This window comes from Aricia agestis, chromosome 18 (genome assembly GCF_905147365.1).
Source record: "Aricia agestis chromosome 18, ilAriAges1.1, whole genome shotgun sequence".
In the NCBI taxonomy this organism is placed as follows: domain Eukaryota; kingdom Metazoa; phylum Arthropoda; class Insecta; order Lepidoptera; family Lycaenidae; genus Aricia; species Aricia agestis.
The window spans coordinates 13,305,844-13,328,430 of record NC_056423.1 but is presented as its reverse complement, the minus strand read 5'-3'; the positions used below and the strand labels follow the sequence as shown (position 1 = coordinate 13,328,430).

Sequence of the window (22,587 nt, the reverse complement as noted above, 5' to 3'; positions counted from 1 at the left end):
AATTCCTGACAGTGTTGCCAACTTAGTGGAATTTCCACTAGATCTGGTGGTTTAGACGTACCTTTCGGCGGGAAAAATTTGGTTTTAGTGGCTAGTGGATTTCTTAGTGGATTAGATTATTTAAGTTAGTGGTAGCTTCGACGTTAAACCACTAGTTTTTTTTACTATGTTTCTAACCCTTGAAGACGTACACTGGAAACTTAATTATATTATTATTATCTTTATTCGTTTTGCCGCATTCTAACGCTGATATAGAGCGATTATTTAGCATGATGAATGTTGTCAAGACTTAACAGAGAAACCGGATGAAGGGTCGCGTTTCTTTCGTGCAAGGTTAGGTTAGGTTAGGTAACTGTAATAATAACATAATACCAAATGCCGTATTACAAAAATTAGAACTAAAGAATTCTTCACAAACTGAACAAGTAAATGACAATGATTTTTCTGAAGACGTTCATCTTTACTCTTTTGTTAAGTACTTACTTACATATAGGTACTATCAGAGAAGTTGATTCCTATGCAAATCGGGGACCTAAGTAGTTTGGTTGCGTTATGTCAAACCCAGCTGACAGATCACAATTAACATTGAATTGACATAAATTATTCGACCAAATAACGTTGGTCTGTCAATTGCATAGGAATCAACTTCCTCGATGGTACATAGGTAACTAAAGTTTTCCTTTTTGTGGTAACAAAAATAATTATTTCATAATAATAATAACTTTGTTGTTGTATTATTTTCAAATTATATTCAGATTGGTTGTTGTTGTCTTTACGTTATTTAGTGGAATTCTGGTGGTTTGAGAGGCCATTTAGGTTTTAGCGGTTTCTGGTGGTTTACGCTGCTGAATTTGGTGGGTTAGTAAAAAAAAAGTTGGCAACACTGATTCCTGATTCATCTGTCAAATTTCTAAGGCCATCATTCGTGGTTTGTGATTAGCGATTTAGTGGAAAAAGATAGCAAAAAATAGACATTTTTGTATAGGAAAGTTGTTTAATTTCTTATTTTTCAAAGATGTCCCGACACACTGACAGGCCTAGCCAGGCGCAAACATACAAATTGGTGGTAGTCGGCGGAGGTGGTGTCGGCAAAAGTGCGATCACAATACAGTTCATTCAGGTAAATCTATTTGTCTATCAATACTTATGAGTTATGACTAAGTTGCGGGCTAGACTTGCGTTTCCGTTTATTGTTACAATTATAGCTATTGTTTACGTTCGTCTCGTTTTGATAGTTCTATCATATTTATAAATAGTGTCTAGTGGTATTAGATTATGTCAAGGTTTGTCGCAAGTCGCTACTAGACGCCGCCCACTATCGTCATCATATGGTTTTTGAATTCCTCTAACTTGACCTCTATAGCATTTATCTCTTGATTATTTAACAATAATATATAACGATATTTTAGCTAGTCTAGGTATAACACTTATTATCTAAGTTTTGCTAGACACTGTTTACTGAAATCAAATATTTAAATCACCTTGACTCTTGAGCAGGAAGTAAACATTTTTGATAGGTACCTAATAAAATAAATTTGTCTGGTTTTATACATAGTCTGTCTTATTTATTATTTTATTAAAGAATAAGACTTTTATTATTGTATTAAAAAATTGAAGAATAAGAATAACAGATATTAACCCTTCGATCGCGGATTCTTGGAAATCTATTGTTTACGCGGTAGAATTCGACTGCTTGGGATCAACAGGTTAACCCATATAGACCCGCCGTGCCCAAACGAGGACACTTTTAAAATCACTTAAATTTTTTGTCTTTCAAGTTTATACTTATTTTTATTGTAAGTGTTAATTTGCTAAAAGTGTATTTTTTTATTCCTAGAAGGAACAAATAATATTAAAATAGTTCACAGTGTTTTATAACGATTTACTGAAGCTGTTTCTAACATCCGAAATGACGCCAAGTTAGTATTTTTTATTTTTAAGTTTTTCTTTTAGGCATTTATATTTTTTTACTTAAAAGAGCTCATTACACTATAACCTATAAAAAATATACATATTAGTGTTACTTTAGTCTTCATAAGATTAGGAGTAGTTTTATACAAGTGTCCCTATTTGGGGCCAATGGGCACATTGGATGTAAATTATTCCAATTTTTGTCCACCGATCAATGTCGTATAGTCAATGAACTGAAGGGTATTCAATAGCTATGATAAATACTATGGACTTCAGGAAGTTACTATGATAGAAGATGACAGTGGAAAGATATATTTATTCGTATTTCCTTCGCAACCATGTGTCTCTTTACCAGTTTTTCACTATTCCAAGGGGTAGCTGGCTATTGCGCAACTGATACTGTTGGCCAAGGCAGTACAGAAAAGTGTCCTCTCGTATCCGTCAAGGATATGATATGAAAAAAAAGAAAACGACGAGTTTGACTACCGTTTCGACCAACTAAATCAGAATTTGTTTTACATCGGCTGGATTATAATGTCTATGCAATTTGGGGAAGCCATTACAGCGATTTTCTTCTGGGAAAAGTAAACAGATGTATTACTGTTGAAAGAATGTGGACGTTAGCTTCCTACATTTTTATCAAAGCTATTACAAGGATATGCGTAGGGTCAAGTCAACTGGTCAATCGATTTTCTCGCACTGTTATACGAAACAAAAGTTGGTGGTAACTGGTAGGTACTGTTTACGCACATGCTGGATGTATTAGTGGCAAACGCGGCTGCATCATCAAAGTAATAAAAACAAGAATTGAATCAGCTCCAATTTCAGCGGCATTTGGTCGTCATTACTTGAGACACACAAGCGGTAGAATCATGCAACCAGCAATACATAATATCTGTACTGCCAAACCTGCAGCATGAAGGGTCATTTTCCCGAAAAACTGTCGCAACAATCGCGTTGTTCTGATGGGCTAGCATTACGCCATGAAAAAGGTCAAAAGTAATTTGAGAAATGTGTGAAAACACGGCACATTCATAAAATATGTATCGAAAATTTTCACACCGTATGATCCCATTGGCCCCATTTGAGGACGGCAATTTTTTTAATATAAGAATTAAAAAAAATTTAGTTTTTTTGTGTTTTCCTAATAATTTTATTGGTTTCTATAAATTAATAAAGAAAATTCATATTTTCCATGGCTGAGTTTCATTTGGGTCTAACTGGGTTAATGCGTAAAATTATATTTTTGTTGTCTGTTTATGTTTGGGTTAACTATAATTTATAGAATACTTTAATATTGTTTAGCAATATTTATTTGAGTTCAGCAATATTCAATCTGGTCTAAGCCAATTTTTATGGTTACACTTCTATTTACAATATTTGAAGAAATGGGCTCTGTATTATCAAGGACAGTTTTTACTAATAGCAGTTTCATTGAATGGACATGTAGGTTGTATGTGGGTGACAGTGGGATGGGTAGTGAGGTCTCAGGTTTTTTAACAATGATATTATTGAAGTATGTTTATAATAAATTCTTACTAGATTTTGCCCACAACTCTCTTTTGTGTCTCTCACTATTGTGTTGAAATTTGTCTAAGATTCGCAAATGTACATTTTTAGAGGATAAAAAAATCCTTTCAAAGGACTTAAGTATTTCCATACCAAATATTAGGTTCAGTTAGCATGAACATAATTTTGCATTTAGGGACTTAAGAGGATTCCACACCGCCCTTTTTTCCATACAAACGTTGTCCCCTGTTTCCTCCCTGGATAATGCTAGTAGAGTTATAATTTTTTTCCTGAATATCTACGGCCACTAATACAATGTCCCTATGTTTTCTTTTTGTTCATAATTTAATTATTAAATAAGATATGAACGTTCAAAAACCCAAAAAAATGGCCAGATTTTCCGCTGTGGTCAAACGTCCAGAAAACAGATTTGGCTAGATTATACAAAAAAAGCAAAACATAGGAACACAGCTCAAGCCTTTTTTTAATCTTTAATGAAAAAAGTACTTAAATCGGTTAAGTTTTGGAGAAGGAATCAGGGGACAACGAATCGTTGATTTTCTGGATTTTCTGCAGTTGTCTCTATCGCGTTCTGCGGTATCGGCTTGAGGTAAGGGAGACAGCTATAGATATTACACGTACTTTTTTTTCATTTCTCTAGCCCCTGTTGTATCCTCTTAAGTCAAGGAAGGATAAAACCAATTAAATTCTGGTAACCACAGCTCAGCGACCACATAGCCTCTAGACGCCTAATGCAAGGCGAATACTTTCAGACAATATGTAATTATAGGTCTTACTTTAGATAATGACAGCGAAATCTGTCTTAGTATCGACCACATCCGTGACCCGTGTACATCTCGTGCGTTTCATACAAAATATTTTTTTACTGTCAAGAATCAATTTATTCAGAGCTCAAATTACACTGGTCTGAATCCATGACGAAAGCATTTGACATAAGTCATATCCCTTTCTATCAAATACAAATTAGTAATGCTTATCCTTTCTTCCGTTATCGTCACGCGTCACTAGTGATGTGATACCAACTATCTTTCAGAGGTATATTTTTTTTAATCGAAAATCGAAACAAAGCGTGATATGCTCAATTCATTTTGAGTAGGACTGTTGTTAAACAACTGATTAATGATTATAATTTATAGCAATAAAAATTGTCGACGATTACTTTGTAGTTAAGTTTATATAATTTTTATGTATGTTAGTCATTAAGGTATATATTGTATGGGCCTACGTAGCCTGATTTAAATAAATAAAAAAAAAAAATTACTGAGCTCTGCAGTACCAACACAGTTTTTGCCAAGTTTAGTAAGAGAAATATGGATAAACCATCCATCTACTACTACTATCTACCCATCACAAAGCGTTGTTTTTTGTCGGCGTTGCGAAGTAATCATGAAATCTTATCTTGAAAGCGTAAAGAAAGTAACCAAGTAAATATTTTTAGTCACTAAAACTTCAAGCAGTTTTATTGGCGAACAACTATTTTTAGAAATAAATTTCCATCAATTTCAATGTGACTTAGAAATCATGTGGCGGAATTAGCAAGTCAAATAATCTATACTAATAATAAATATAAAGCTGAAGTGTTTGTTTGTTGTTTGAACGCGCTGATCTCAGAAACTGCTGGACCGATTTGAATTTTTTTTTCAGTATTAATCAAGGAAAGCTTTATTATATATCCTATGTAGCCTATTATATTATATTATCACGCTAAGACCAATTATAGGAGCGGAGCACCAATGAAGAATATTTCAAAATCGGGTTCGCAACATCCGTCGCCCATGGACACTCGCAGCATCAGAAGAGCTGCAAGTGCGTTGCCGGCCTTTTAAGAGGGAATAGGGTAATAGGGGAGGGTAGGGAAGGGCAGGGAATAGGGGAAGGTAGGGAAGGGAAGGGAATAGGGTAGGGGATTGGGCCTCCGGTAAACTCACTCACTTAGCGAAACACAGCGCAAGTGCTGTTTCACGCCGGTTTTCTGTGAGAACGTGGTATTTCTCCGGTCGAGCCGGCCCATTCGTGCCGAAGCATGACTCTCCCACGTATTATTATTTAATCTTAAATTACACATATTATTGAGCATTTTGTGAAAATTTCAATAGTCTATTATGTTGCCATTTTGGATTACGAGCCAAAAAGACCAAAAAAATAATGTTTGTTGTATGGGAGCCCCCCTTAAATATTAACTTTATTTGGTTTTTAGTATTTGTTGTTATAGCGGCACCAGAAATACATAATCTGTGAAAATTTCAGAAGTCTAGCTATAGTGGTTCTTGAGTTACAGCCTGGAGACAGACAGACAGACGGACAGACATCGAAGTCTCAGTAATAGGGTCCCGTTTTTACCCTTTGGGTACGGAACCCTAAAAAAGTATATATAATTTGTAAAAAAAGTATATTTTTAAATATAGGTAAGTATAGGTACTTTTTTAATATAATCCGAAGACGTTTGTATATCTTAAGAAGCTTGCCACAATTAATAACCTTTTTTATGCTAAACAAAGGTTGGCAGCTTTTATTTGCATCTCTGTTTTATTGTTTACGTTGTAAGAAGTGTAACAAGGAGAGAAACAATATAAGCTGGCTTATATTGTTTATTTATATTAGGTCGTATTAAGACGCGGATTTTGGGCGCTTGACAGACGAGAGGTTATAAGTCTTTTCTTCATTCTATACTTTAAAATAAAATATAAATATGTACTGGTTTTTTTTATTTCTTTTGAAAAGCGCTTCTCGTACTTCCCATCACTAGTTCTGATTTATGACATGCCGTGAATTTGAATTGGCCAATCGTAATGCATTTCTTACCTCTCCCCCCGCGTCGCTTACCTCAGCACATTGACACAATAATTTGATAAGAGAAATCAAAACATTAGGCGTCTATTGGGTTATGTGGTCGCTGCCACAGCTATTCTACATTCTTCCCTTATCATGTTTACTCATTTATATTAATACATGTATATTGTATAATAATAAACAAGATTTACTTAAAACATTGTCAACTCAATAAAGATTTAAAACTTGAAATGCTCTAATATTCTTAACACTTAATAGATATAAGATTATCTGTTTTTGGTTCTTGTACATAATATGTAATTGTTACAATTAATATCATACACAGAGTATTCCTCAATTTTTTTTCTTTTCAGAGTTATTTTGTGACCGACTACGACCCCACGATCGAGGACAGCTACACCAAGCAATGTGTTATCGACGATATACCCGCCAAGCTAGACAGTAAGTATTGCAGCGTTTATATTCAGCCCTGTTGAGCAGGACTTCCACTTCCACTTTCCAGGAAATAAATCAAGATAGAACTGCTAAGCGGGTGGAGTACGTGTGTACGTTTCGTTTGCACGAGTGTGCAAGATTCGTTGAATGTTCATTCAGTCAGCGCGCACGTCTCGACTCGATTACACCGGAGCGGTTGTGCAAAAATGCCTCATTGTGCAGTGGATAATTGTAAAAACAGAAGTACGAAAGTGAATCGGTCAAAAGGAGGTATTTCTTTCCACGGGTAAGTTATTTGTTCTAACTAAAAGCAAAGCAAAAATTGACACGAGCGATTCCTTAGCAACGCACCCGCGTCCCCGTTCTATCTTGATATGGGACGTTTACACTCAGCCCTTGCCACTGCTCCTGCCGCTGTCGGAAATATTGCTTCTAAATACTTATGCGGCATTATAGAGGCGAGTGGGTGGTCACACTCAGCCCTCATACTCTTTTACGTAACGACTCGCAACGATGGCGGATATCGAAACTGTTGCGGCGACAGCATTATGTCTGCTGAGTATAGGTATATAGTTTATATGCATATTTTAAAAAGAAATCAAAACAGATCGAATCGAAGACGCCGTCGTCGTAGTAAAAGGAAATTGTGGATGAGGGAAATTCATAGAAATAGAACACCGTAAGTACCTATTACTACAAATTCTACATGTTTAGTCCATTATTTTAAGTTGGCGCATGGATCAGTCACAAAAAATTGTGTATCTTTTCGTGTAGTACGTACAGTCTATTTTTATAAAGCGAGATATATGAGCAAGAGAGCTGAATGTAAACACTCACTCGCGCTCGCGCTGCCCGTCCTTTGACTTCCGCCCGAAAAACCGACACTCGAGGGAGCGCCGGGCAATGGCAGCGGCATGAGCAGTGGCATATTCACGCTGCCCACTTCCCTGTCCAACAGGGCTGAGTGTGAATGTCGTATCAGAGCTGCCGCAGAAGTATTCAGGTCAATATTGCCGGCAGCGCTAGGAGCAGCGGAACTGGCTAAATAAAAACGTCCCATTACGGCTACCTTTGCAGTTCGCTAAATAAGACGATAAAAGTACCGATCGAAACCGGCCGGCGAACCGGCATTTGACTTCGCTATTTTAAACCGACTTCCAAAATCAAATTCAAAATATTTATTTCTAAATATATTAAATTTAATACGTGGGAGAGCCATGCTTCGGCACGGATGGGCCGGCCCGACCAGAGAAATACCACGTTCTCACAGAAAACCGGCGTGAAACAGCGCTTGCGCTGTGTTACGACGAGTGAGTGAGTTTACCGGAGGCCCAATTCCCTTCCCTTCCCATTCCTATCCTCCCCTATTACCCTATTCCCTATTAAAAGGCCGGCAACGCACCTGCAGCTCTTCTGATGCTGCGAGTGTCCATGGGCGACGGAAGTTGCTTTCCATCAGGTGACCCGTTTGCTCGTTTGCCCCCTTATTTCATAAAAAAAAAAGATTAACAAAGTTTTAATATTTAGTACTTACAAAGTTAACACTTTTAGAACGTCTACATGAGACCTACCACCATAGGTTCGGGAACTAACTAAAAAGGAGGAGGTTGCATGTTTGCTGTATATTTTTCCTTTCACGCAAACGCCTCTCCGTTGCGCCAAAATTCGTTTGTTGCGCGGAAACCGTACACTTTTCCGCAACAAAAACTATTCTATGTATTTTCAATGTCATATCTTCTCTTTCATTCATAAAAAAAAACGGCCAAGTGTTAAGTTCGTGTCGGGCCACGCGCAATTTACCGGTTAATAGGGTTCCGTAGTACCGCTAGTTTTTGATAATTTTTGTATAGAAAAAAAAACATCCCCGCTTGACGTGTAGGGGAGGTACTATAAAAAATATATCTGCATTCATGCCGAATTACAGCTTTGTAGGTCCTATAGTCTCTGAGAAAAACCGCGGACAGACAGACAAACAGACGGACGGACAGACCGAAACTATAATGATGACTACGGAACCCTAAAAACGAAAGAGGTAACGAGATACAAAGAGCGTTAACTTTAAGTGTCTAAACACACCATGCCGAAGTTACGCGGCGGAAGTTCGGCACGATTACGTCAGCAATGTCAAACGCATACAATATAACGCGTCGTAATATCGGCATGGTGTGTCATCGGTACTTAAAATACATTGCAGGCGTAATCATGCCGAACTTCTGCCGCGTTTTTTCGGCCTAGTGTGTAGACACTAAATATTATTACAGTCGTTGGTGAAATTGGGGCTTAAAGTGTCTGCATATCAAGTTTAGGTAACAGGCAGACAAATAAACTTTCGCTTTTATAATATTAGTAAAGATACATTTTCATAATATTGTTTGAATCTTTCCAGTCCTGGACACAGCGGGCCAGGAGGAGTTTAGCGCGATGCGCGAACAGTACATGCGCTCGGGCGAGGGGTTCCTGCTGGTGTTCAGCGTCGCCGACCACGCCAGCTTCGATGAGCTGCTGAAGTTCCACAAGCAGATACTCCGCGTGAAGGACCGGTACGAGTTCCCCATGCTGCTGGTGGGGAACAAGGCGGATCTGAAGGAGCAGAGAGTGGTGAGTTACCAGGAAATTACGTGGGAGAGCCATGCTTTGGCACGAATGGGCCGGCTCGATCGGAGAAATACCACGTTCTCACAGCAAAACCGGCGTGAAACAGCGCTTGCGCTGTGTTTCGCCGAGTGAGTGAGTTTACCGGAGGCCCGATCCCCTACCCTATTCCCTTCCCTACCCTCCCCTATTACCTTCCCTTCCCTTCCCTACCCTCCCCTATTCCGCATTGACGGATTTTGAGCCGAGGCTTGCCGGGCCGCATCGCATCACATCCGCGCGCCGCTTGCTATAGCACACTGTTGTCGGGGCGCAGCGGGTCTTGTCGGGCCGTGTCGCATTGACGGAAATCCACCGAGCAAAAATCCGCGCCGATGCGCCCCGGCACAGTGTGCGATACGCGCATCCGCTTCCATACAAATTGTATGGAGGCGGATTTTTGCGATGAGCCCCGGCACGGCCCGTCTCAGTGTGCTCACTCCTTTAAGGGGCTTAGAAGAGCTAATCGAAATTGACCGACAATTGCATACATTCACAACGCACACGCACGTACGCTAAGTCTACTCTAATTGCGGTAAATACTAATTGATTACTGCTAATTAAAGATTTATAAAAAAAAACACTACAGCAGTAGTACACTGGTAGCCAAATATTGTCCATAAATTAAGGAATTATTGAGTGTAATTTACTACATATACCGAGCATTTTAAGATTTTATTAGAGGTTATAAATCTTTGCGATTTTTTTCTATCGAGAAAAATAAGTAGCATCGTGTTTTGAAAACACTATGGAACTAGCATATATTCTGAATAATATTATATATCTTTCTCAATACAAGTACCGCATTCTATGATACAGACATTCCTCTTCGGAAAATTAGTATAGAAAATATAATAGTAATATGCCTAGCTATAAAAATTAATATATATTATAGCTAAGTCTGTGACGGGCTTTAAGGTTCGCACATTTCTCCGCGCTTTAAGAAATCGCTGTATGAATTGATGTAAAAACCTCGCGCGTTCGTCCCCACTACACCGAACGCACCGCATAGTACTCGTATTTCGTGTACTATGCGGTGCGTTCGACGCTCAACGCGTACTGCGCTGACAAATATGCGATCAGCTTTATGCATGAAACAACTATCTCCCAAAGATAGGTATCTATCTTATGCAAGTCTCTTCTCTTTTACTAAAGGCAAATAATCGTTTTAACTTTGCAGACATACTTTCTTCATGATAATATCGCTGCGTATCAACAAAACATGCAATACCTCCATCTATTTCCAGGTGACCTTAGAAAAAGCTCAGAGTCTCTCCAGACAGCTGAAGGTTCCCTACATCGAGTGCAGCGCCAAGGCCAGAATGAACGTGGACCAGGCATTCCACGAGCTAGTCCGCCTCATCAGGAGATTTCAGGAGGCCGAGAGAGTCCATTACAAAGCTGAGCATCGGAACAAGAAGAGACGATGCACCATCCTGTAACCGGGTAATGTTTGGGCAGTCTTATTGTGAAGTGACAGATGTATGAAGATGTGGTATAGATAAATATGATTTGGCATAGGTCATGCAGTTTATAATTGCTGAGGAATACCGGAGATCTGTATGTGTATGTGTGTTGCCGTAACACGTAGATAAAAGTCATACACACTGTGAGATCGCTTAAGGGATGTTTCAATAGCTATTATTAAAATATCATCATGATGATAAAGATGATCATTGATCACTTTCACGCCTCGCCCCCCAAAGAAAACACCCAACAATTTCTGCCAAGCTATCTTAAAATTGTGCATGAACTATACAACGTTGAGGTGTTCAAATCAATTTACCTATAGATAACGGCCACAATCCTAACGTCTTTCGGCGTTTCTCATACATCGTCTGTCGCATTCATATGAGGTGCCGAAGGCAATTCACAACATGGTTATAATGTAGGTGAGAATGCGTTTGGATACATTAATATTATATGGTTTTGTTGAAATTAATACAATTAGAAACTCTGGTTTTTAATCACAGTTTGTTAATAATTGTAAATTCTCTCCTAGCAAATCAAAAAAAGATTCGGAATGTTACAGAGTGATTAAAAGTCAGAGTAGCATTTGTCATCTATACAGAGGACACTTATGTTTCTATGTAATTGTGCCAAAATGTTTGCATTCAAGGATTTTGTAATTTGAATGAAAAATATTTTTTACTAAAATTTTTGCAAAAATCTGTTGGGAGTATCCAAACGCGAGGGAACTGTCAAAGTGACAGTGACATAAGATGGTGCTTTTCTACTGAGGGTAAATTCTCGTGTTCAATTCGCTGAGTGGTTTCAGTCCCGGTATTGTGTCTCGCTCAAACACGATTAAGAGCGAAGTCACACATTGCTTCGTTGCGCTGCATGAGCGTCGTCACAACAGCGTTATGTCACCGCAGCGTCGACGCAACAGCGTTGTGTCACCGCAGCGTCGACGCAACAGCGTTGTGTCACCGCAGCGTCGACGCAACAGCGTTGTGTCGGCGCAACAGCGGTTTGCAGCGTTGTTTCACCGCAGTTCACCGCAGTTCGTCACAACAGCGTTGTGTCACCGCAGCGTTGACGCTCAATGCAATGTAGCTTCGATCTTAATCGAATTTAGTTGGGACTGAAGCCGTAATGTGTGTAGAGCTAATGGGAATTGGTCCTCAAATGTTTTTTTGCAGGTTTCCGATGGGTTGTATTTATTTCGTAACACTGATGCGATTCGATTTTTATAAAATATACCACCTCTATGTAATTTAAGAACAGTTTTTTTACAAGCGCATATATATACTATATTTTTATATGTAACTATACAAAACTCCTTTGTATTGTTTTATTTATACAATAATTTATACCTTTTTATAGGTGTTTTTATGAGTTTTCGTTGCAATAATGTAGTTTGAAACATATCCGCCATATACGATTTTTCCGATATACTTACTGTAATCTTAGTCATAAAAACCAAAGAAGAATCCTCTTCTTTCGATGTCTACTCGTTTGATTCTCTTTCTCTGGCGTTCTTTCTATTGCTGTCTCTTCATGTCGGCCAATGATGGGCATACAAGCGGTCACGGACCAGAAAAAGGGTTTATTGGATATTATCACCCATGATCGACAGCTTAGCAATAATATATTATTGCTAAGCTGTCGATATTGCCCAACGAGGAAAAACCCCTTTACAAAAAAAAACAGCTAATACCGTACTTGTGTTTCAAAATTTTTAAAAATTGTACGAACATGATTCCACAAACCAAATACTAATTCGTTTAATATTTACTTGTAAGCTAATATGTAATAAGTTCTAGCGATGTAATGAAATAAAGCATAATATTAACTTATATTGAGTGCTAGATAATTCATTGATCATTAAAAATATGTATTCTTTACTATAGGAGGAAACCCAAAACGAAAAGTAAGTAGGTGGCGCTATAATCGCTATTGTAATTGATTCTATAAAATATAACCAAAAAAATACAGAAAGAAACTTGTTAAGGATGGCTCAAGGAGCGAAAAGAACTTTGTGGCAGAAAATTTTGCATTTTTACGTATTTTTTCATACAATTTTATAGCACAAATTCAAACGGTCAGATTTGAAAAAAAAAATATTTTGGGTACCAATTTTGTATTTTTGTATGATTTCTTTTCTACTTCTTATTCTAATAAATCTTGATCAATGAAATATTTAGCCCTACATTGTAAACATTAAGTTGAAACATAAAATTGTGTTCAATTTTTTACTCTTGATAATAAAAATGCGCCGTATAAACGCACAGATAATAATAGCGAGTAATATTAAAGCTGCCGTCTTCTGCATCGAAATTAGACCGTATGAAATGTGAGCATTTCGTGTATTTATTAATAAAATTCATCAGCATTGATAAACTACTAAAAGGGAAGTTTCAATTCGACCGTATAATTTTTTTGTTTGTTCGCGGTCAACTTTGCCGTTTGTGAACAGATTTTGATTATTCTTTTTTTGTTAGAAAGAGTATACTTCACATGTGGTTCCGTGATAAGGAAATGCTGTTTGGTGTCGTTATTTTTTGTTAATATTATGTTATGTTGATACAGCGTACTGAAAGTGCGAGCCGATTCCGTTGCAGAGGCGCAGCTTTAGGTTCATTATTTAATTAGTGTAAGCCGTAAGGTAATAGGCAACAGTATTCTTGTGTTGTGACATTAGCTTTTGTTGATTTGTTTATGATTAAGATTATTTTTTTTACAATATTGTGTTTAGAAATGTAACCACTTAGAAAAAAATCCAATTTAATTAAAAATAAATTTTTAACTTGAGGATTCTTTTGTCGCGTTGTGAGGGTAAGTTTGTTTTCTTTGCTTTGTGTACTATCTGTATGTATAATTTCTAAAAACTGTATTTACTATCTTTACAGCAGTTTGAAATATCAGCAGATCTGCTCTGTCACTTTTAAGGGTGTGTGTTTTTGATGTTTTGAGTAACAGATAACTACTTACTTCCTACTGTGGTCTACATTTTTAAACGCAATTGTCGGAAATTATATAAAAAAAAATTGTTTTGATAATTGAAATTATCGCTTGAGATTTTAACATGTTTCGGTTATAGAAATCATGATGCTCATTTTTGTTTCGTGGCTTGTTATTTATATATTTATTGGGCGGCGGCGCGGCGTCGATGAGCTTTAACGAATTAACATTATTGTTGTCATAATATCGTAATGTATAATAAAGTAACATAATCAAATTGTTTAATTTCATGTACTTTTATTCTTGTCCTAAATACCCGAGTACGTTGACGGTTGACCTATAACCTGGCGCCATATGGGCAGTCATCATATTTTGTACTATCAAGAAATTGATTTCTAGGCAGATGGCGGGACCTAACACCAGCTGACAGATCGCGACTGAAGAGTTCAACATGGTCTCATTCGCACGAGAGCTTAAAATGCGTTTAACGCCAACGTTCAACGACAATGCTCGATAAAAAAGCGCCCCGTTTTAAAAACGCTTTCGTTTAAATATTTTTGTTCATTTCACATTTGCGTCATTACAACGTTTAATTTGACCGTTGAAAAAACGCTCATGCGAATGAGGGCTAAATATTAAATTCGTTTCTTATGGGTACACAAACTACATCCAACTATATCACAATATTAATTTATGTTATATAATCGTTTTAAAAACGCTTTCGTTTGAATATTTTTGTTCATTTGCGTAATGAGTAATGACGCAAACTGACGTTGAAGTTGTAATGACAATGTTTATTTTGAAAAACGCTCGTGCGAATGAGGGCTAAATATTGAATCTTATGGGTATAAATTATAAAACACAACATCTAACTATATCACGATTTTAATTTACATATAATTTAACGAGACAGTTCACTTCCTAGCGGCGAGCGAGGCGAGGTCAGCAATGCAGCGGTCCAGGGTCTGCTTCTCCTGATCCGGGGTGATGGCCTTGGTGACGTTGGACACTATCCAGTCAACCATGTTCTTCTGGGCGATGCGTCTCTCCAGGGCAGACTTCTCCAGCTGGTAGTCTAGGCGTTTCTTGACCTGAAATTAATTAGTTTTAATAAATAAATGTGAAGATTATTAATTATATTTTGGACAGAGCTGAATTAATATTTTTTTATATTACAATAGCTTTGTCCACACTGTGCCTTTTTCTGTTCGTCAAGGGCATGCGTTATGACGCAGCGCCCCTGTGGCCGGCTATGCATCAAACGGCAGCGCTGCGTCGACGCAACGCCCGTGTGACAGGCTCTTACCGTAAGCGCGGCAAGTAAAACTATGTAAAAAAACTATGTAATGCGTGGTTAAAATATTATGCAACGATCCTAACGAAAATTCGTGGTATGCGACGCTTACGTTTATTACGCGTTTATAATATACTTAATGCAAATAAATGTTCCAATAAGAATAAGAACATTTATTGGCAAAATATAGTATTTTCAATAAGGCTGTAAATGTGAAAACCTCACCTCAAGGTAAGCATTCATCATGCGCTCCCTGTACACCGCCTCGAGCTGAAGCAGAACATTCTCCTTCTTGGCTTCCATCAGCAGCTCCTGGCCTTCAGCACTCCACTGAGCCTTCTTCTCCCCTGCGATGGCGTCTTCTAGACCCTTGATGGTGTCCACGCGACCCTGGTTCCACTCCTTCTCGTAGGCCTGTACATGAAATGGAAATGTTTAAAGAAATTGTCTGTAAAAGTCTGTTGGCTCCTAAACTATTAGGCTAATTTACGACATAAAGTACACACACACACACACATAAAGGACACAGGATACTGTTAATACCTTGATCGTGGGAATTGCAGACAACAGATTTTAAATTGTTATATGTGGCAGCCGGGTTGCCTTGGGGATTGATGGATGGATGGATGCGAAAAAATGTACGATTACCTCGCGATACTATAGTTACGCGCGTGAAGCTGCGCAACGTCGGCATCACAAATACGAATGTACTATCAGAGAAGTTGATTCCTATGCAAATCGGGGACCTAAGTAGTTTGGTTGCGCTACGTCAAACCCAGCTGACAGATCACAATTAACATTGAATTGATATATTCGACCAAATAACGTTGGTCTGTCAATTGCATAGGAATCAACTTCCTCGATGGTACTTAAAAGCCATGAATCTAATTAATATTATGATTAAGGATTCAGATCCTCATGATGTGTAGCACTACATTTTTAAGACATTGACCAAAAAAAATATATAATTCAAAAGGAGATACAAATTTAATTTAAAGAGCGGCGCCGATCTTAGAAGTCTAAATTCGAATTGTGGCAATAAACTGTGTGTCAACTTATGTAGAGAATAAAATAGTTTTAATATCAAATTTAAAAATGCAGCCCTGCTGATCAGTTTATCTTGTATCTTCTTACTAATTGCTTTGAACGTGCACAAACGTCAGTTGCACTGCTCTGCTTTCGATCTATCTTTCATAAGCCTATGTTTAAATGTTTAGATAGATGCTAGCACAAACATTTAATTAAACTGACTGCAGAATGTTTGTGTGAAAACTTTATTTTATTTAACATTTGCAATTCTCAAATCTTTCTTTTGTGTGAATTTAAAATATTTCTTGTCTGTGAGGGGGGGCCTGGGGCACCAATTAGGGTTGCCAGGTGACTCACGAAAAAATACCGGACAACCCCAAATGGGTTCAGAATGGTATGTCGCAAAAATAGTTTTTTTTTTATGAAATAAGGGGGCAAACGAGCAAACGGGTCACCTGATGGAAAGCAACTTCCGTCGCCCATGGACACTCGCAGCATCAGAAGAGCTGCAGGTGCGTTGCCGGCCTTTTGAGAGGGAATAGGTAATAGGGGAGGGTAGGGAAGGAATTTATATTATTATTGAGGTCATAACATTGTGGTATGCTAATTTTGAGAAAGCCTTTTACTTGATTACTACAACTTAATTAACGAAATAAAGGTAGCATCTTCTAAAAATTAAAATCACCTTAGTAGTACAGTACCAACTTTTCTCAAAATACCGGACATTGTTCTGTCCGGTATGACCTTTTATTTTTTACCGGACTGGCCTCGACAATACCGGACTGTACGCTTAAATACCGGACATCTGGCAACCCTAGCACCAATATACAGGCTTAGGCTTAGTTTGGGCTCCAAGTCTCCCACAAATTACTACATTGTAATTTTGGGAGACACAAATAAATATTATTATTATTAATATTTTGTAATCACTAATCACACAAAAGACCACTCACATCAACTTCCTTGTCCAACCATGCACCGAGTTTGGGTCCGAAGCGTGTAGTGGCATAGTAGACCATCACGAAAATGGAGAGACCAGTGTAGTACTCGTGTTCCATCACATAGATCTCCTTGCTGCAGAGGTATGTAATGAGACCCACACCGAATGTGTAGGGACCGGTCACACCAGTCTTTGAGTGGAAGAACTGGAACCTGGAATATGCAAAATATGGAATCACAATTCGGTATTTTTAGTAGGAGGTACACTAAAAAAACAACTTGGTGTCCTTTCCAATTCTCCATACCAAACCCTACAAAAATCTCCCTTAATAGAGAGTTTTCCTATGTATTAAGAAAGACACCAACCACATATAACTAATGTACATTTTAAAAATATTGCTAATAGCTGTGCTTTGTTGGTTTTGCTTAAGTATATTTGTTGTAGACAAATTACTTAAGAAAGTAACTAATCTAACCAAAATGTAAAACATATATTTCGGAATTAAAGGGCTTATTATTATTATAATAGCTGTGCTTGAAAACATTAAGTAACACTTTTTTGCCCCCTTTATTTCATAAAAAAAAAGAAGTGAATAAGAATTCAAGAAATTTCAGAATTAACTAAAGGCTTTATTTTAACTAATGTTACCATTCTTCTGGAACAAAGCCCAGGCGGACTTTGCCGGGCTCTCCTCTGACAGGCCTGGGGAGGTTCTGGTCGGTGCTGGTCACATCTGAAGCTGCGCCACGAGCCACCAGAGCTGTGCACGCTGGTGGACGAGCCAAGACTGGAAAAGGCAAAGGTTTTAAGACTAGTCAGGCCTAAGTGATATTATGATTCTTAATCTTAGCAACATAACATATTGGTTGCTTTAAATTTAAGTTTAAAATACAAATACACTTGATTAACCTTGTTTACTTTTAAATTCTTGTTGGACATAATATAACTGGTTGGGTCAAATGTGTTTACTCTGTCATAAATCCAACAATCAGTGTGTATGAACCTTCTTATTAATCATTACTCCTCGAACAACCATTTAACACCAGTCTTACTACGATATATGTAAAAATATTCAAGTTTTTAGTCAGCTGATTGTAAGAAGTTAGGTTATTATTTTCCTATCTTACAGTCGTTTGCCCTTATAGTTAGTACAGATTTTAATGAAAAGACCGTACAAAAATGGTGAAAATGAATGAAAAAAGATTAATTTTGATAATTTTGTGGTGAAAACTGAGTGTGGTAGCTGTCAACCAGTGATTACATAAACTTCCAAAACACGAACTTCATTATTTTTCTTTCTTACAATAAATTATTTTAATTGAGTAATTTTATTTGAATTACTTACGTGAACGTAAAGCTAGTCGTGATAGCATATTTTATTTTATTTTATTCCTCAGACTTCCAAATTTTACGACAATCCCCAGAACAAGTACTTTAGCCTGTGTTGTGTTGCACTTATAAAAAAAAAATGATTTTATTTAGTAGGTATTGTGTTAGTAAAAATGTTGAGAAATTTACATTTTTATATCGAACTAAATAAATTTAAAAGTTATTAGGAATAAAGCAGAATTTATAATTTATTAGCTTCATATATAACGACAAAATATCTTACTTCATATTCGTTACTGGCAACTGTGTGTGAAAAAATATGTTCCTGTGGAAATTGGAAAACCTTCGTTTTATTGATTTGTGGTGGATTTGTTGTTTTGAGAGTTTTTCTACGTTGTTCCTTACTTTAAGATTTTTCATTTTTATCTAATAAAAATAAAACAGTGAAATTAAGAGTGGGTGTTCTAAAAGAGATTACATTGTTGGCATAAGAATTGAAATAATGGCTAATATTAATACAATAATAATGATGAGGATGGTTAGTCCATTAAAATCGTCTTAACAGAGTGTTCTCGTTATCATCGTCTATTATAATTTGTTAATAATTAATGATAATTGATAGTTAATAATTCTGTCTGTGCTATTTCATATGCTTCAAGTTGATGTTATTTTTATCGATGTTTTATTTTGTATGCACTATTTTTGAAAAGAAAAAAAAATAATTTGACTTGACAGTGACAGGCGACAGCAGTGATAGGATACAACTTACAAGTCACAGAGTACTTTAGTGATACCTACAAGTTTTGTAAATTGGAATTTGTTATTAAAATTTTGCATAATTTGTAGATGATTATTAAATGATTTTGAAACAATGGGAATATTCACATCTTGCTGTAGACCTTCAGCGTCAGAAGTACTAACTCCAGATGCTGTAAGTTTCAAATTTAACCAAAAAAATTGCAAACAAACGATCATGTTATACGTGTGTTATAACTTATACCATTCAGGCATAACCACAAAAATCACAATTACTGCTTATTGCTTGTAGTTGTCTACTACCTTTGATGTTTTACTTGGAAGTGTTAGTTAAATAGATCTTAATTAATTGTCTTACACGCCATTTATTATATTAATTTGTTATTTTTCTACTGACATTGTTTTTATTGACAACCATAGTGATTTATCTGAAGCTATATTTAGCATGTGTATCTTTTGCAACTCGTTCTTATGATTTTTTTTAGTCTTTTATGAAACACACAAATGAGGGTACCTTGAATTTTTTATGAAACACTGGGAAATCTGAATCTAACCAAGCTAATATTACCCAAAAAGTTGTAAGATTTAAAATTTTAGGAGACGCGAAGGCGTCAGCAGGTAGAGGCAGCGGAGAAGCGGCGCAAGGAGGAAGCAGCTCGCGGGGTGAAGGACCCGGAGCGAGTGCGGCGCATGCAGCAGCGGGCTGAGGAGATGGAGAAGAGAGAGCAGGAGCTGAGCAAGGACGGAGGACCTAATCTGAGGGTAGGTTCAAATATTGTCAAACATAACCTGCTCCTTTTTGAGAGACAGATAAAATTCAATTAGTATAGTAAGAGCGACCGCAACCTTACAATTTCAAGTTGGCCGACTATTGTACAACTAAATTGCATAGTTTCACAATTTAATTGGACAACTTTTAAATTTGTAGGTAATGGGAAAGGAATTGCGGTTCTTATATGTTTGGTGTCCAATTATTTAGTTGTACAATTTAGTTGGAAAAATGTGTGAGCTCTCATAAGTAATTGCTATAGCTATTGGTATACTATGCAATTTAGTTGGCCAACTTGAAATTGTAAGTTTGCGGTCATTCAAAGGGGATGTTGATTCACAATAAAAAAAGTCTTAATTTTTTATGGCTTAATTATGGGATGAACACTGGGATGTGGAAAGCATTTCCCCATGTAAAAAAAGGAGGAGGCCTATCATGAGAGGCATATATCTTTGAGACAAATCATCTTGAAGTCCAAAGAGTAGCTCTTTGGACTTAAAGATAATTTGAATACAATTTAATGATGCACTACTAAAAAGTAAAAAAAAAAAATGTCTACGAATAATAAAGCCTTCTTTGACCAGATCAGTATTTTTTTGTGTAATATAAATGAAGAGACAGTCAAAATTACAATATTATTATTATATTTTCCAGTGGTCGGCTGACTGAGATCAGGTCCCACCAGCACCGTCCGGCAGCCAACAAACAAACCAGGGCAAATACAAGTACATGAACTAATGCTGTTAAGGTATTTTATGTTTATTATATCTTTTTATTAATAAGGGGGTGATTTTTAGCAAAGATAAGCACTGCTGCAACTACGAAATAATTATAAAACTGTTCAACGTTTTCGTAAACAATATACATACATATTTAGATATTTTTATTATTCCTTTGCCTAAAATACTTACATAGAAAAGTAAATCATGGTTTAATAGGATTATCATAATATTTTTTCAAATTTGTTTCTTTGCATTTTTAATAAAATTTGCAATAAAATTTTATCTGAAATATTCTGTAACCACTGTTCACAAATACTGTGTTCAGTTTATTTTACACTGATATCTATTATCTAATAAGAAATATTTGAACAAATATTTGTAGTCTTGATTAAATGAATTATTGTATTTTTCACAAAATATTTCTAAAAAAATTAGGACTGAAATTCGAATTGAAACATTCCAAAATTAAAAAAAATATATATTAGGAATTCTAATCAGTATTAGGACAGCTAAGATGTTTAAAATCTAAACAAACTGCAGCTGTAAAAAGTTTCCTTCAGGGGCCTTCTCTAGTACTTAAAATTCTGTAAAGTGTCCCAAAACCCATAGTATAAATATCACAAGTTATAGGCACATTACAGGTATCTCTCTACACTAACTAGTTACAGCATGGCAAAAAGAGTGCATTTTTAAATGCCTTTCTTTTATTATAGGCACTTTTTACACAAAAATCAAAATATACCAGTGTTGACATGTTCTGTAATGTTGCCATTAATAAAAACTTAGTTCCAGCTTTCACTGCACCAGACTGTTTATTGCCAAGCTGTTAACTTACTAGAATTTATGCTATGCCAAATATATTGCAAAATATTGATTGTATTAGAATGTTGCTATTGTGAATCACATTATTGTTAATTATTAATGTATCATGTATCAAAGTATTAATATGCTGTGTTGTATAATTTTATATCAATATAGTTTAAATTTAGAAATCACATGTATTAATATTTAAACTATGGTTTATTTGTAGAACAAATTTAGATATAAACCCTGAGCAGGGCCCCCGCTACCATCTGTGCAATGTGTGCAATGCACACGGGTGCCATCCTCTAGGGGCGCCAAATTGCCATCTTTAGGGGCGCCAAAACCAAGGTCCCAAAAAATTTGCCTAAGGGGGCGCCAAAATCCTTTTTTCGCACACAGGCGCCAGTAGCCCTTACTGGGGCCCTGACCCTGAGTCCTAACTATTCAACAAACTGTTAATTATTATCTATTAATTAATATTATTTGTATTTTAATACCTTAATCGTGGAAATCGCAGACACAATAGGTTTTCAATTGTTATGCGAAAGCCGGGTGCCGCTTGGGGATTCATGGGTTAAGAGTTGAGTAGTTTTTTGTCTCCACCCACATCTATATTTTGCTATTGTAAAATATTTATAATGTTTATAGGTAAATATAATATTATTTTATAACCTCTAATATATAATTGGCAAGAAGTCATAAGTGTTTTATATTTTATAGATGTATATGGATGTTGCTTAGTGTATTGTAAGTATGTTATAGCCTTCCTAATGTCCCAAACTGTTAGGATATATCACTGCAATGTTTTTACGCTAGACGGCAACACCAGCACAAACAGTAAACTAAAAGTTTTGTTGACAACGTTTCTGTCAATATTCTGATATGACATGTGTAACATGTCGGATTTTAGTCGGATTACTTATTTACTGTATGTGCTAGTAGCGCCCTCTGCTCCGACCTTTGCGTATATTCTCTATGTTTACAAACGTTGATGGTACTTCTGGCGTCATTTTGACTGTCATTAGCTGTCCCACATCCCTATCCCATGATAGGGATGTGGATGCGAAGCACTAAGCAGCTCATGACAGTCAAAATGACCCCAGAAGTACCATCAAAGAAATTTATTCATCTAAGGCAGTTCATGGACCTACGTCCTTTGTCACTTCCATGTACAGTCGGTATCTGTCGGCTGTGTTTGACATACCGCGATCAAACTACTTGTCTTTTCGGCAGTATTTTT

General features: G+C 36.6%; 3 protein-coding genes across 3 annotated transcripts; 2 read left to right on the top strand and 1 right to left on the bottom strand.

Annotated features, from left to right (window-relative positions):
- Window positions 1-907: 907 nt before the first annotated feature.
- Window positions 908-13,989, top strand: LOC121736133 (ras-like protein 2). The gene is made up of 4 exons (XM_042127194.1): window positions 908-1,120; window positions 6,585-6,672; window positions 9,053-9,264; window positions 10,545-13,989. The coding sequence occupies exons 1-4, from the start codon at window positions 1,016-1,018 to the stop codon at window positions 10,737-10,739; spliced, it is 600 nt and encodes a 199-aa protein (XP_041983128.1). The 5' UTR covers window positions 908-1,015; the 3' UTR covers window positions 10,740-13,989.
- A 584-nt stretch (window positions 13,990-14,573) lies between these two features.
- Window positions 14,574-18,430, bottom strand: LOC121736132 (ATP synthase subunit b, mitochondrial). Its single transcript, XM_042127193.1, has 5 exons — window positions 18,313-18,430; window positions 17,616-17,754; window positions 16,981-17,179; window positions 15,224-15,412; window positions 14,574-14,795 (listed from the first exon to the last, which is right to left on the bottom strand). The coding sequence occupies exons 1-5, from the start codon at window positions 18,338-18,340 to the stop codon at window positions 14,619-14,621; spliced, it is 732 nt and encodes a 243-aa protein (XP_041983127.1). The 5' UTR covers window positions 18,341-18,430; the 3' UTR covers window positions 14,574-14,618.
- A 284-nt stretch (window positions 18,431-18,714) lies between these two features.
- LOC121736134 lies at window positions 18,715-20,700 on the top strand. Its single transcript, XM_042127195.1, has 4 exons — window positions 18,715-18,834; window positions 19,143-19,227; window positions 19,650-19,814; window positions 20,476-20,700. The coding sequence occupies exons 2-4, from the start codon at window positions 19,168-19,170 to the stop codon at window positions 20,488-20,490; spliced, it is 240 nt and encodes a 79-aa protein (XP_041983129.1). The 5' UTR covers window positions 18,715-18,834; window positions 19,143-19,167; the 3' UTR covers window positions 20,491-20,700.
- The last annotated feature ends 1,887 nt before the right edge of the window (window positions 20,701-22,587 follow it).